Consider the following 13,096-nt stretch of genomic DNA (forward strand, 5'->3'; position numbering starts at 1 on the left):
GGCAGAAACACAGGCAGGGGAAGAAGCAGGCTCTCCGCAGGGAGCCCGATGCTGGACTCAACTCTATCTGGACCCCAGGATCACGCCCTGAGCCAAAGGCAGATGCTCAACCCCTGAGCCACCCAGGCGTCCCTGGAGTTAGTTTCTTAAAGTCTTTGCCTCCACATTTCCTCCTCTGTAAAATGAAAGAGTTGTTCTAGAACTAGTCACAGAGACTCCTTCATCTCCATCTTGGGAAGCAGTATGGCTTAGGGACCACTGACCCAGCAGTCGTGAGAACTTGGCAGGCTAGCTAGTCTCTGTACCTGTTTCCACACCTGTGAAAAGGGGGTAATAACATCTACTCCATTGTTTGGGGAGGTAACACACACAAGACATTTTGCACAGTCTGGCCACAGCAAGTGCTCCAAACAAATGCTGTTTTACTTAGTAGTATCATTTGCTCTTCTGATCCTGAGAAGCACCCCTCAAGAAAAGTAAAACATTCATATTTGTAAATACTCCACCTGGTACCACTGCCCCTCCCTTCCTCCCCAGCCAGCTCATTTTCTCTTTGGGCAATTTGTTCTTGGTTTCCGAGCTCTGCCTCAAGTCTCTGTCCCACCCCTCATGGGGAGATGGCTGAGGGGAGGCATCCAGCAGCCCCCTCTCTCAACCTCTCCAGGAGCCAGGGACGGAGATCAGCCTAGTGAAGACTGCACAATCGCCCCTTCCCCCGATGACCCCCTGCCATTTCTCTCCCCACTCATCTTCCACCTGCTCCCTCAAAAAGCAGCGAAAAGTTCTGACTCAAACTCAGTATGATGTGAACACCATCTTTTTCTCACCTCTTCAGTGCAAAAGACCTTCTGCCTCCAATCTGTCAGAAACCAAGCTCTCATGACAGGAGACCCAGAGGGTTCTTGGAGGAACACTCATTTTGCCAGACTCTTATTCCCTTGATTATGGCCCTGGTTCCTCCTCCCCCAATTTCTGACCTGTTGCTCTCCCTCTCAGGAGTTCCTCTGGGATTTAGATGGCCCCTTCCCTCAGCTCTCTGAGGTACCACCACCTCCCCCAATCCCAGAGACATCTCAGACAACGCTTTGGCCCCATCCCTGGTCCTCTCAAATTGGCAGAAAGAGTGGTTGTTGCCATGGAGACCAGATAGCACCCAGCCCCACTCTCAACACTGCAGCCCAGGTGAGCTGAGCTTCCCCCCTCAACTCCCACACACCCCGACACAGACGCTCAGTGTAGACCTGTGCTGCTCTCCCTCCTTCCCTCCAGGCTCCCCACTCCGCGGTGCAGACCCACAGGCTCACACACCATCACCCTGCAATCAGCCCTACACCATCCTGCCCACACAATGATAAGAGGCCACCCAGAGCGCTAGCGACGGAAGGAGAGGTGGGGAGGGGGGTTAGGGGAGGGAGACAAGGATTGATTTACAATAGGACCCGCTCCCCAGACACTGCCTTTTCCCCCAACCCCTCATAGGTCCTCCACCCATCCAGGCCCAAACCCCGATGAGGCTCAGACTACAACTCCCAGCAGGCCGAACAGCCTGAAGTCCTGGGCTGGAGGAGCAAGGCACGCTGGGACATGGAGTCTCGGCGTGTTGCACCTGCCGCAGGAACCAGTGAGGGGAGGAGGGTGGAAGGAGAAGATGGAGTGCGGCTGCGGTGGGAGCAGCCCGCAGGGCCTCTTTCCCCGAAGCCAGGCCTTTCTGTCCTCTGCGGAAGCGGAGGGACACATGCACACTCACTGCCCTTCTCCAAGGTCCAGAGGGGAAAGAGCCCCCTCCCCCACGCCGCCCGCCTCCCCCACGGAGCTCTGCAGCTCCTGCCCCGACGTCCAACCAGGAGTTGTTTCAGGCTGGGCCCGAGCAACGTGACCCAGCAGGGAAAGGGATGAGAGGGGGCGCTGGGAGAAGGCGATTGTCCACAAGTGTACGCCAGAATAGTGACCGCCAGCAGTATGCAGATGAGCTCAGGGGCACCTCCCTCTTCGGGTAGAGGAGTTGGGGCAGCTGTTTGAACAGGTCTCCAGGCCTCTCCCCACCCCCAACCCGTCCCCACCCCCGCCGGGTCACTCACCACCTTCCAGCGGTCCTTGACCACGTAGTTGGCCGGCAGTATGTCGGCCTGCTCCCCTCCCCCACTCATGTTGGTTTCGTCCTTAAGAGCGGCCGCTAGGCACTGCATCCGCCAGCCGGAGGGAGGGGTGTCCGCAGGGCCTGCCCTGGGGGGGCCATCTACCTGGGGGAGTGGGGAGGGGCCATGAGTGGGGCAGGCGACGACCCTGGACCCTCTCGTCCATAGGGAGGAGGGGAGCGCCATTCTCCAGGCAGGCCTCCTTCCCTGGGCCCACTGGGCAGATGCTCCAGGGGTTACTGGGGGAAGCGCTGTGTAAATACCCAGGTGGAGGTCAGGGGAGAAGACAGAAATACTATCCATGGGAAGGGAGATACAAACTACAAACCGGGGATGTGAAAACCAGCAACAGGACGCACATGTTGAAAAAAGGAGAGGAAAATGCTGTGTGAACAGGCTATGGGGACAGGGAGAGATATGCTAACTAAGGTGGAAAAAACTTGCTAAACGCCCCTCCCCTCTGCCCCACGCCCCGGGGTGCGGTGGGGGGAGGGAACATACTAATCTAGGACCCATGTTTGTGTAGAGGACTCCTGGGCCAAGAAGGACCCATCTGAATGACTTGATCCAAGGCCCCCGGCACCCACACATTCCCATGCAGAGGTGCCACCAAATGCCCATAGAGCTGTGCATCTGAGGCTTACTAAAAGGGGAGACCTGCTGACCAAGGCGTAACCCATGGGAAACCCACACCAGAGTGATGGAGACCCACTGATCAATCGTAGGAGATGGGATACTCAAGAAATCAAGATACACAGCAGCCCCTTGGGGATGGTGCTAAGTGAGGAGGATGCAGGTGTGTGAGGCACACACCGTTCTCAGGGGTGAGTCCAACCCGCTGACAGCCGTGGTGTTCAGAAGCCAGGATGTGAGCCATGGGGTGAACGTAAAGCGATGGACCCAGCACAAAGATTTTAGAGGGACTGCAGCCCTGCGGCCACTCCAAGGGAGAGAGACAGGCTGAACTAGAGGGGAGGAGGACTTGGAGACAACTGGGAAGGGGTAGGTCTCACAGGAGGCAAGAAGAATGATGGGGAGCAGCAGGTTGGGGTGGGCGTGTGCTGAGAGAGCTCTGACCACACCTTTCTCTCGGCTCAGGAGCAGCAAGAAGGAAGGAGGCTGGCTCTGGTTGCACTGGCACAGGTAGGAATTGAATGTCAAGGAGAGGGTCCTAACTGTGAGGGTTGGGGAGGCCAGCTGATGTCATCCAGGGAAATTTAAGCATGTGCACATGTATGTGTCTGAGTGTGTATCTGCGCATATGTCCTTCTGTGAGCATGTATATGTCTTTGTGTGTTTTTCTGTGTCTGTGTGTCTCTGTGTCCATGCCTGTCCATCCGTCTGCTTGTGTTTATACTCGTTTTTTGCGTCTGTCTGTGATGTGCACGTGCATAGGCAGGGGGCCACTTTGTGAGATTGCTGTGAATCCTGTACAGAATGGGAACCAAGATCTTCTCTTCTCTTCCTTCCCCCCACACTTCATACAAGCACAATGCTCTGCCCTCACCATGACCCTGGAGAGTCTCAACTGGAAGGCAGTTACTCAGGCTGGGCTGGGGGACCAGGTTGGGTGGAGGGGAGACGGGGCGGAGGAAAGTGACTAAGGCATCTGTGGATGGGGCGGAAACTCCACAAGCCTGTCTTTCCTTGGGATGGGGATAGCTCCCCAAGGCTCCCGTGTTTAGCCGTCCTGATACAGGAAGCAGTGTGGGATAGTAAAGGCATAGAGACAGCCTTCAACAGGTCATGGTATGCCGTGAGGGACATGTGGAGAAGAGGTCTTCATGCAGAGGGACACTGTCACTCTTCTCCTGTCTTTCTTCAAGTGACTCAGCTGACTCTTTCCTCCAATCCACCCAACTTCAGAGCATTAGAGCTGTGGGGATGTCAAATAGGCCTCTGCCCACCTTCTGCCAATCTGGCATATGGGCCATCAGGAATTCAGAGGGCAAAATAAAGGGAGAGGTAGACGGTGGGGGGTTCTGGAATAAAGGTGGAAACAAGAGGGAAGAAGCAATTGAGCTAGTAGGGAGGGAGCCTTGAGCAGTTGAACTTGTCATCTCTGATGGGCCTTCCAGCCCTGTGATGGTGGATTCTATACCTTAATGAGAAGAATTTGGGTGCTCCAACCAGTTTAGAGGTGGGCAAGGCTAGAAGGAACAAGCGAGGTGGGAAAAGGAAGAGTGGTAGCAAGAGGATAAGTAGGGGTTCCCTGCCTCTTCCTGTCCACCGTCCTCACTCTCTGTCTCTCAGGACTGCACTCAGCTTAGTCTGGTTGGATGACAGGCCACGAAGAACTTGGCTGCCCCATTACTGCCCCCTCAGGACCCTTTGGGTATGTGGAGGCATGGGTATGTCATGCGAAGGGGCTTGTGGATTTATGATTATCTGTCAGACAGGGTGGGCCAATCGTGTGTGTTGGGGGTTGGGGAGACAGAGAGGGAGAGACAGCAAGAGAAGGAGGGAGGGAACTCATCATGGTGTGTGGGTTGATGTGTTGATGTGTAACTCTGCAAGGTGTGAACCAGGTGTCCGTGGGAACCTGGGAGCTCAGGTAAGGAGAGGGAAAGGAGCCCAGTGAGGGTAGTGGGAACAGGTGAGAAGAGGTATGGAAGGAGGCAGAGGAGAAGGGATGGGATGGGGGGTGACAGGAGCAGAGGAGGGGGTTGGGTAAGACAGAAGCAGGGGGCGAGCCATCGGGATGACAGGTGAGGAAGCGGTAGTTCCCCGGGAGGGGCTTGTGGGCGCTGCCGAAGAGGCGAGGAAGTAGGTAAGGGGCCGGCCAGAGGGAGGAAGGGCCTGAGGGTAAGGGAGCGAGGTTGCGGAGGCAGCCGGCAGCCGGCAGCCGGGAAGGGCTGGTCAGGGTGACAGCAGGGTGAGGCCGCGGGGCCGGGGGCAGAGGGGGAGGCGAGGGGCAGAGGCCGTGGGGGCCGGCCGGTGAGGGCGGGCGTGTGCGCTGGGGGCCGCGGGGGCAGGGAGCCAGTCCAGGCCTCGGGACGCGGCCCAGGCTGTGTAGGCCGGCGGCGGGCGCCCGGCGCGGCGGACACGACCCGGGGAGGGGGAGCTGGGGAAGGCTGCGCTGGGCGGCGAGCCGGGCCGAGGCCCGCGGAGCCCGCAGGGGAGCCCCCGCCCCGACCCCGCCGGCCCGCCGCCGGCCCCGCCCCGCCTCACCTGCTCTGTGCCCGCTGCGGCTGCGGCTGCGGCGGCGGAGGCAGCGGCTCGGGGCGGCGCATCCCCCGGGGCCGGGGCGGGGCGGGGGCGGGGGCGGCTCAGTGCGGCGCGGGGCGGCCCGCTCCCTCCGGCGGCGGCGGTGGCGGCGGCGGCCTCCTGCCCGGGATCATCCCCGCCCGGCCCGGCCCGGCCCCGATCCTCCTCGGGCGACGGCGGAGGCAGCGGCGGAGCGGGGAGCTGCCCACAATGCACTGCGCCGCCAGCATCAGCACCAGCCCTGACATCACCGCCCCACCGCCCGGCTCTTACATCACCGCCCTTTCTCTGACATCACATTCCACTCTGCTCCTCTCTCCACGCCTGCAGCCTTAGGGCTCTCCTTCGGATGGTCCCGCTCCGGCTCTTCGGTTCCCCTCACTGGTTTCACTTGACCCCCACCCCCACCCTGGCAGGGCCCCATCACTCCTTACCTGTCCCCACAAACTCCTCTGTTTAGATCATCCTTTATCTTCCCCCCTCTCAGCAGGTCCCTGTCAACCTCAAATGACTGCCTCACTGCGCCTCCCATGTGTTCATACTACTTTCCTCTAAACTCCTTTCCCCTCACCTATACCCATCCTCCCATAGTCCCTGTCTCTCATTTCTTCTCACACATTCCTCGCCTAGAACTCACCTCCCCACACGTATGCCTTACCTCCTGGCTCAACCTGTCCCTCTCTGTCTTTGGCCCTTTTTCCCATCTGTTGACAAATTCTCTCATTGTTTCTTACTGCTTACAAATAAGATGCACTTTTTTTTTGAGATTTTATTTATTTATTCATGAGAGACACACAGAGAGAGGCAGACACACAGGCAGAAGGAGAAGCAGACTCTCTCAGGGAGCCCAATATGGGATTCAATCCCTGGACCAGGGATCACACCCTAAGCCAAAGGCTGACACTCAACCACTGAACCACCCAGGCATCCCTCTTTTTTTATTTTTTTTTTATTTTTTTTTTAGATTTTATTTATTTGAGAGAGAGAGAGCAGAGAGCTCTCTGGGAGTGGGAGAGAGGGGCAGAAGGAGAGGGGGAAGCAGACTCCTGTGGAGCAGGGAGCTGGATGCGGGGCTCAATCCCAGGACCCCAAGACCATGAGCTGAGCCTAAGGCAGACGCTTAACTGACTGAGCCACCCAGGTGCCCCAAGAGGCACACTCTTTATTGTGACATTGAAGATTCTCCCTAACATGGTAATAACGCCATATAGAGGCTATTACCACCTTTCTGACAAATTTGATTATTCAACATTCCCTGAACATATTTTGTACGGTCTCTCTCAGATCTTCCATACTTCATACCTTCAATAAGTGCATAGTGAGGCCTCCAATGACAATGACAAATAGCAACTATTTACTCTTCCCAGACACCATTCTAACTTTACACATGTTAATTCATTTAATCCTCATAACAACCCTATGACACAGCAGTACTAATGTTACACCCATTTTAGAGGAGGAAACTGAGATAGAGAGGTTGAATAATTTGCCTTACGTTAGACAGCTAACGAGTGGCAGAGCTGGGATTCAAACTCTGGCTTTGGAGACCATGCTCCTAACCATGATGCTAGGAGGAAGGACCACTGAATCAGCAAGAGGAGACACATTCTGCTGTAATTTGAAGGATTAGGAGTTTTCCAACAGACAAGTGGAGCCAGGGCAGAGGGTCGGAGAGAATTCTAGGCTGAGAAGACTGCATGAGGTGAGCTGGGGGTGGGCATGTACAAGATTATGAAGCACCCTGTGTGCCATGCTAAGAAGATTGGATTTTCTCCACTTAGTTTTTGGAAGTGTAGTGGCTAGTGTCCTGAGCCATCCAGATCCCCCTTCGGAATCCAGGTACTCATCCCTTCAGCTGCCTGGGGTGCTGAAGTCTGAGTGCTCTCAGCAGAGTCCCCCTGGCCAAGGATGCTGCCTCACTCACAATCACATATCCATTCTGGTGCAACCCATATCCAATTGATGATCAGCCTGTGTGGACAAAGGCCTGGCCCCTTCACCTCAACTCAAGACATTTCTGAAGGGACATCCATTTTCAAACCTCCTTATCTGGTCAGCTGAGGCTTCTATTGAGGCTGTGTCAAAGCTCTGCCCAATCCTGCTTTTTTGGCTCCTCTGCAGAAGTTGATCCGCACAGTACTTCCGGATCAACTTCCTGCATGATCCTCTCCATCTCAAGAGTCAACATCAGGGGAATTGGACCTTCAGAGAGGAAATCACTGAAGAATACAGTCTGACCCAAGTATTGAGTTAGGATTCTAGGTTGACAGTTTTGTCCCCAGTACTATAAAAATGTCACTCTACTGACCTCTTGTTTGCATTGTTTCTGATGAAAAATATGCAATTATCCTTATCCTTGTTTCTCTGTATGTAGTATCTATTCCTCTGGCTGTTTTTAAGATTTTCTTTTTATTACAGTTTTAAAGCTATTTGGTTATGATGTGGTTTGACTTTTTTTTTCATGTTTCTTGTGCTTGGGATTTGTTGAGTTCTTGTATCTGTGAAATTATAGTTGTCATCAAGTTTGGAAAAATCTCAGACATTATTTTCTCAAATATTTTTTCTCTCTTCCCTTTTCTTCAGAGACTCCAATTACCCATGTGAAGTTTTCCACAGCTGACTGATGCTTTGTTCCTCCCACCCCCCGAGTCTTTTTATCTCACTGTGTTTTGTTTTGCATACTTTGTACTGCTAAGTATTCAACTTTATTAATCTTATCTGGGGATCCTGGGATCGAGTCCCACATTGGGCTCCCTGAAGGGAGCCTGCTTGTCCCTCTGCCTATGTCTCTGCCTCTCTTTCTGTGTCTCTCATGAATAAATAAAATCTTTAAAAAAAAGATTTATTTATTTGTGAGAGAGTGGGATCCCTGGGTGGCGCAGCGGTTTAGCGCCTGCCTTTGGCCCAGGGCGCGATCCTGGAGACCCGGGATCGAATCCCACGTCGGGCTCCCGGTGCATGGAGCCTGCTTCTCCCCCTGCCTGTGTCTCTGCCTCTCTCTCTCTCTCTGTGTGTGACTATCATAAATAAATAAAAATTTTTAAAAAAAGTTTATTTGTGAGAGAGAGAGATAGTGTGTGCATAAGCAGGGGGAGGGGCAGGGGAAGAGAGAGGGTCACAAGCAGACTCCACACTGAGCCTGGAGCTCCACACGAAGCTCAGTCTCACAACCCTGAGATCATGACCTGAGCCAAAACCAAGAGTCAGTCAGATAGATGCTTAAAATGGGACCACCCAAATACCTCAGTCTGGGTCTTTCAAAAATCTTTCATGTACCATTTTTTTCTTCTAATTTCTTAAGCATATGGAATATTTATAATAACTTTTATTTTAAATTTTTTATTTTAAATATTTTATTTATTCATGAGAGACACAGGGGTGGGGAGAGCAGAGACAGAGGTAGAGGGAGAAGCAGGCTCCATGCAGGGAGCCTGATGTGGAACTCGATCCTGGGACTCCAGGATCACACCCTGGGCCAAAGGCAGGCACTGAACCACTGAGCCACCCAGGCATCCCTATTTTTACTTTTTAAAGGTTTTACTTATTTATTCATGAGACACACACAGAGAGGCAAAGACATAGGCAGAGAGAGAGGCAGGCTCCCTTGGGGAGCCCGATGCAGGACTTGATCCCAGGACCTGCAAATCACGCCCTGAGTGGAAGGCAGATGCTCAACCACTGAGCAACCCAGGCGTTCCTATAATAACTATTTTAATATACTTACTTATGAATTTTATTACTTGAATAATTTCTTTTAAAAAACATTTTATTTATTTATTTGAGAGAAAGAAAAAAAGTGAGAGACAGCATGAGTGGATGGGAGGGGCAGAGTGAGGGAGAAGCAGACTCCCTGCTGAGCAAGGAGCTCAATGTGCACCAGGACTCTATTCCAGCAGGACTCTATCCCAGGACCCCCAGATCATGACCTGAGCTGAAGGAAGACACTTAATCAACTGAGCCACTCAGGCGCCCCTAACTGAATAGTTTCTAGACCACTTGCAACTGATTTTTCTTCTCACTCTGTCATATTTTTCCACTTCTTTCCATACCATAGTTTTTTATTGGATGGCAAATAGTGTGAATGTTACTTTGTTGGGTTTATTTTTGTTTGTATGCAATATTTTTGTATTTTAGGAAATATTCTTAAGCTTTGTTCTATAATGCAACTAATTTACTCAGAAACAGTTTGATCTATTAAGGCTTACTTTGTATGCTTTATTAGACGGGACCTAAGTAGCTTCTAGCCTAGGGATAATTTTCCCCATGACTGAGGCAAAAGGCTTCAGCATATTTTACCTCATGCCCAATGAATTATGAAGTTTTCCACATCGGCTGGAGGAACAGGCACTTTTTCCAATGCTGTGTGAGTTTTGGAGATCATTCACGTTGCTACTTTCATGTTGTTCTTTTCCGGCTTCAGCAAGTTTCCTCACACACATATGCTGACCAGTCCTATGTCGACTGTCACAGAGATCACTATGAAGATTCCAAAGCGCTCTCTCCTATCCTGTGCTCTGTTCCAGACCAGCTGCCTTGGCCTCCATGGACTCCCCCTTCTGCCTCCTCAGCTCCAGGAGACAGCTGGGATCGGCCTGGTTTCCTCCTGCCTGGAGCCCAGAAAACCTGCAGGCAATATGCTGGGGCAAACACAAAGCTCACCTGGTTGTTTTCAGTCTTTGGGGGATCCTGTCCTCCGCTGCCTGACAGCCAGTGTTCAAACATCATTGTTTCACAGATTCTGCCCAGTTTTTTTTTTTTTTTTTTTGCCTGTTAAATACGGGAGGCTATACAGCAAGGGAAACCATCAACAAAATGAAAAAGCAGTTTATGGAATGGGAGAATATGCTTGCAAATCATATATTTGAAAAGGGTTAATATCTGAAATACATATAAAGGACTCATACAATACAATAGGAAAAAACAAAACAAAACAGTCCATTTAAAAAATGGGCAAAGGGGCTACCCCGGGTGGCTCAGCGGTTTAGCGCCGCCTTCAGCCCAGGGCGTGATCCTGGAGACCCAGGATTGAGTCCCACATCAGGCTCCCTCCATGGAGCCTGCTTCTCCCTCTGCCTGTGTCTCTGTCTCTCATGAATAAATAAATAAAATCTTAAAAAAAAAAAAGGAAAATACAAATCAAAACCAAATCAAATGAGATACCACCTTATACCCCTGAATTGCTAGTGTTAAAAAGACAAAAAATAATAAGTGTTGGCTAGGATGTGGAGAAAAGGGAACCCTTGTGCTCTATTGGTAGGAATGCAAATTAGTGCCATCACTGTGGAAAACAGTATGGAGGTTCCTCAAAAAACTAAAGATAGGAACCTGGGTCCCTCAGTCCATAGCATGCAGAATCTTGACCTCAGGGTTGTAAGTTCGAGCCTCTCACTGGGTGTAGAGATTACTTAAAAATAAAATGTTTAAAAAAATAAAATGTTTAAAAAGAATGAAATCTTGCCATTTGCAATAATGTGGATGGAGCTAGAGAGTATTATGCTAAGAGAAATAAGTCAGTCAGAGGTGCCTAGGTGGCTCAGTCAGTTAAGTGTCTGACTCCTTGATTTCAGCTCAGGTCATGATCTCAGGGTTGTGGGATCCATCCCAGTATCTAGCTCCGTGCTCAATGAGGAGCTTGCCTAAGATTTTCTCTCTCCCTCTGCCGCTCCCTACTCTCCCCCACCATCAAAAAAAAACAAAAAACAAAAAAACAAAAAAAAACAAAAAACAGAGAAATGCCATATAATTTCACTCATATGTGGAATTTAAGAAACAAAACAAATAAACAAAGCAAGAAAAAAAAGAGGCAAACCAAGAAACTGATGGTTACCAGAGGGAAGGGAGGTGGAGGGATGGGTGGGATAGGTGATGGGGAGTAAGGAGTGCACTTTGATGAGCATCAGGTGATGCATGGAGGTGCTGAATCACTAAACTGTACACCTGAAACTAATATTGCACTGTATGCTAACTAATTGTAATTTTAATAAAAACTTGGGGAGAAAATCTTTAAAAAAAAAAACAAAAAACCCTAGGGCAGCCCCAGTGGCTTAGCGGTTTAGCGCCGTCTTCAGCCCGGGGCATGATCCTGGAGACCTGGGATCCAGTCCCACATCAGGCTCCCTGCATGGAGCCTGCTTCTCCCTCTGCCTGTGTCTCTGCCTCTCTCTCCTTCTGTGTCTCTCATGAATAAATAAAATCTTAAAAAAAAAAAAAACAACTCTAAAGGGGCGTCTGGGTGGCTCAGTCAGTTAAGTGTCTGACTTGGTTTCAGCTCAGGTTGTGAGCTCTGGGTTGTGAGATAGAGTCCCACATCTGGCTCCTCGTTAAGCTTGGAGTCCACTTGAGATTCTTCCCCCCCTCACTCCCATCTCCTCTGCTCCTCCCTCTGCTTGTGCACTTCCTCTCTCTCTCTCTCAAATAAATAAATAAATAAATAAATAAATAAATAAATAAATAAAATCTTAAAAAAACCCACAAACCCTAAAAATAGAAGTACAATATGATTCAGTAGTCGCCTTCTGGATATTTACATGAAGAAAATGAAAACACCATTTTAAAAAGATAGAAGTACCCCTGTAGTTCACTGCAGCATTATTCACAATAGCTATGATACAGAAGCAACCCAAGTGTCCACTGATACATGAATAGATAAAGATGTGGTATATATGGACAGTAAAATATTACTCAGCCATAAAGAATGAGATCTTGCCACTTGTGACAACATGGATGGACCTAGAGGGCATTATGCTAAGTGGAATAAGTCAGACAGAAAAAGACAAATGCTGTATGATTTTGTTCATATGTGGAATCTAAAAGAAATTTAAAAAACAATAAAAGAGAAACACTCCTTAAATATAAAGAACGAACACGGTTGCTGAGGGGAAGATTGTAGGAGGATGAAGATAATGGGTGAGGGGAGTAGGAGATATATAGGCTTCTAGTTATGGAATAAATTGTGGGGATGAAAGGAACAGCACAGGCGATATAGTCAATGGTATTATAATTGCATTGAATGTGGCAGAGGGGAGCTACACTTGTGGTGAATATACATCTTGACTTGTCAAATCACTATGTTGTATGCCTGAAACTAATATAACAATGTGTGTCAGCTATACGTCAATAAAAACATTTTTGAAAAGACAGTCTCTTCAATATATGGTGTTGGGAAAACTGGATATTCACATAAAACTAAACTAAACCCCTGTTTTATACCACTCACAAAAATGAACTCAAATTGGGCTAAACTTTTTAAGATTTATTTATTTGAGAGATAGAGAAAGTGCATGTGTAAGCAGGAGGAAGGAGAGGGAGAGAGAGAACCTCAAACAGATTCTGTGACAAGCATGGAGCCTGACGTGGGCTCAATTCTGCAACCCTGAGATCATGACCTGAGCTGAAACCAAGAGTTGGATGCTTAACCAACTGAGCCACTTAGGCACCCCTTGAATTGGATTAAAGACTTAAATGTCAGACCTGAAACAATGAAACTCCTAGAAGAAAACATAGAGAATAAGTTCCTTTGAATGGTTATTGGCAATGATTTTTTAAATATGACACATAAAGTACAGGCAACAAGAATAAATAAACAAGTGGGACTACATTAAACTAAAAAGCTTCTGCACAGCAAAAAACCCACTCCCAATCAGAAAAATAAAAAGACAACCTATGGAATGGGGAAAAAAAAAAAAACTTGTAAACCATGTATCTGATAAGGGGTTAATATCCAAAATATATAAAGAATTCATATAACTCAATAG

The 13,096-nt window shown here is 49.7% G+C and overlaps 1 protein-coding gene and 1 long non-coding RNA gene across 7 annotated transcripts in view; one reads left to right on the forward strand and one right to left on the reverse strand.

Annotated features, from left to right (window-relative positions):
* The window catches only part of TTBK1 (tau tubulin kinase 1), a 42,308-nt gene extending 36,770 nt beyond the window's left edge, over window positions 1–5,538 (reverse strand). For 2 of the 6 annotated variants that reach the window (XM_077903936.1, XM_077903939.1), the window contains exons 1-2: window positions 5,307–5,536; window positions 2,079–2,240 (exon numbers count right to left, since the gene is read on the reverse strand). In XM_077903936.1, coding sequence (XP_077760062.1) covers window positions 2,079–2,186 — 108 coding nt within the window. In that variant the 5' untranslated portion in view covers window positions 2,187–2,240; window positions 5,307–5,536. Of the gene's footprint in view, window positions 1–2,078; window positions 2,241–5,306 lie in introns of all 6 variants that reach the window. The other 4 variants (XM_077903935.1, XM_077903934.1, XM_077903937.1 and 1 more) reach the window with 4 other exon arrangements.
* On the forward strand, window positions 1,633–4,551 carry LOC144317493 (uncharacterized). Its single transcript, XR_013383510.1, has 3 exons — window positions 1,633–2,023; window positions 3,234–3,278; window positions 4,389–4,551. It is a non-coding gene; the product is annotated as an uncharacterized LOC144317493 (long non-coding RNA).
* Window positions 5,539–13,096: the final 7,558 nt, after the last annotated feature.

The sequence above is a fragment of the Canis aureus genome, chromosome 7 (assembly GCF_053574225.1).
Source record: "Canis aureus isolate CA01 chromosome 7, VMU_Caureus_v.1.0, whole genome shotgun sequence".
Taxonomy (NCBI): Eukaryota; Metazoa; Chordata; class Mammalia; order Carnivora; family Canidae; genus Canis; species Canis aureus.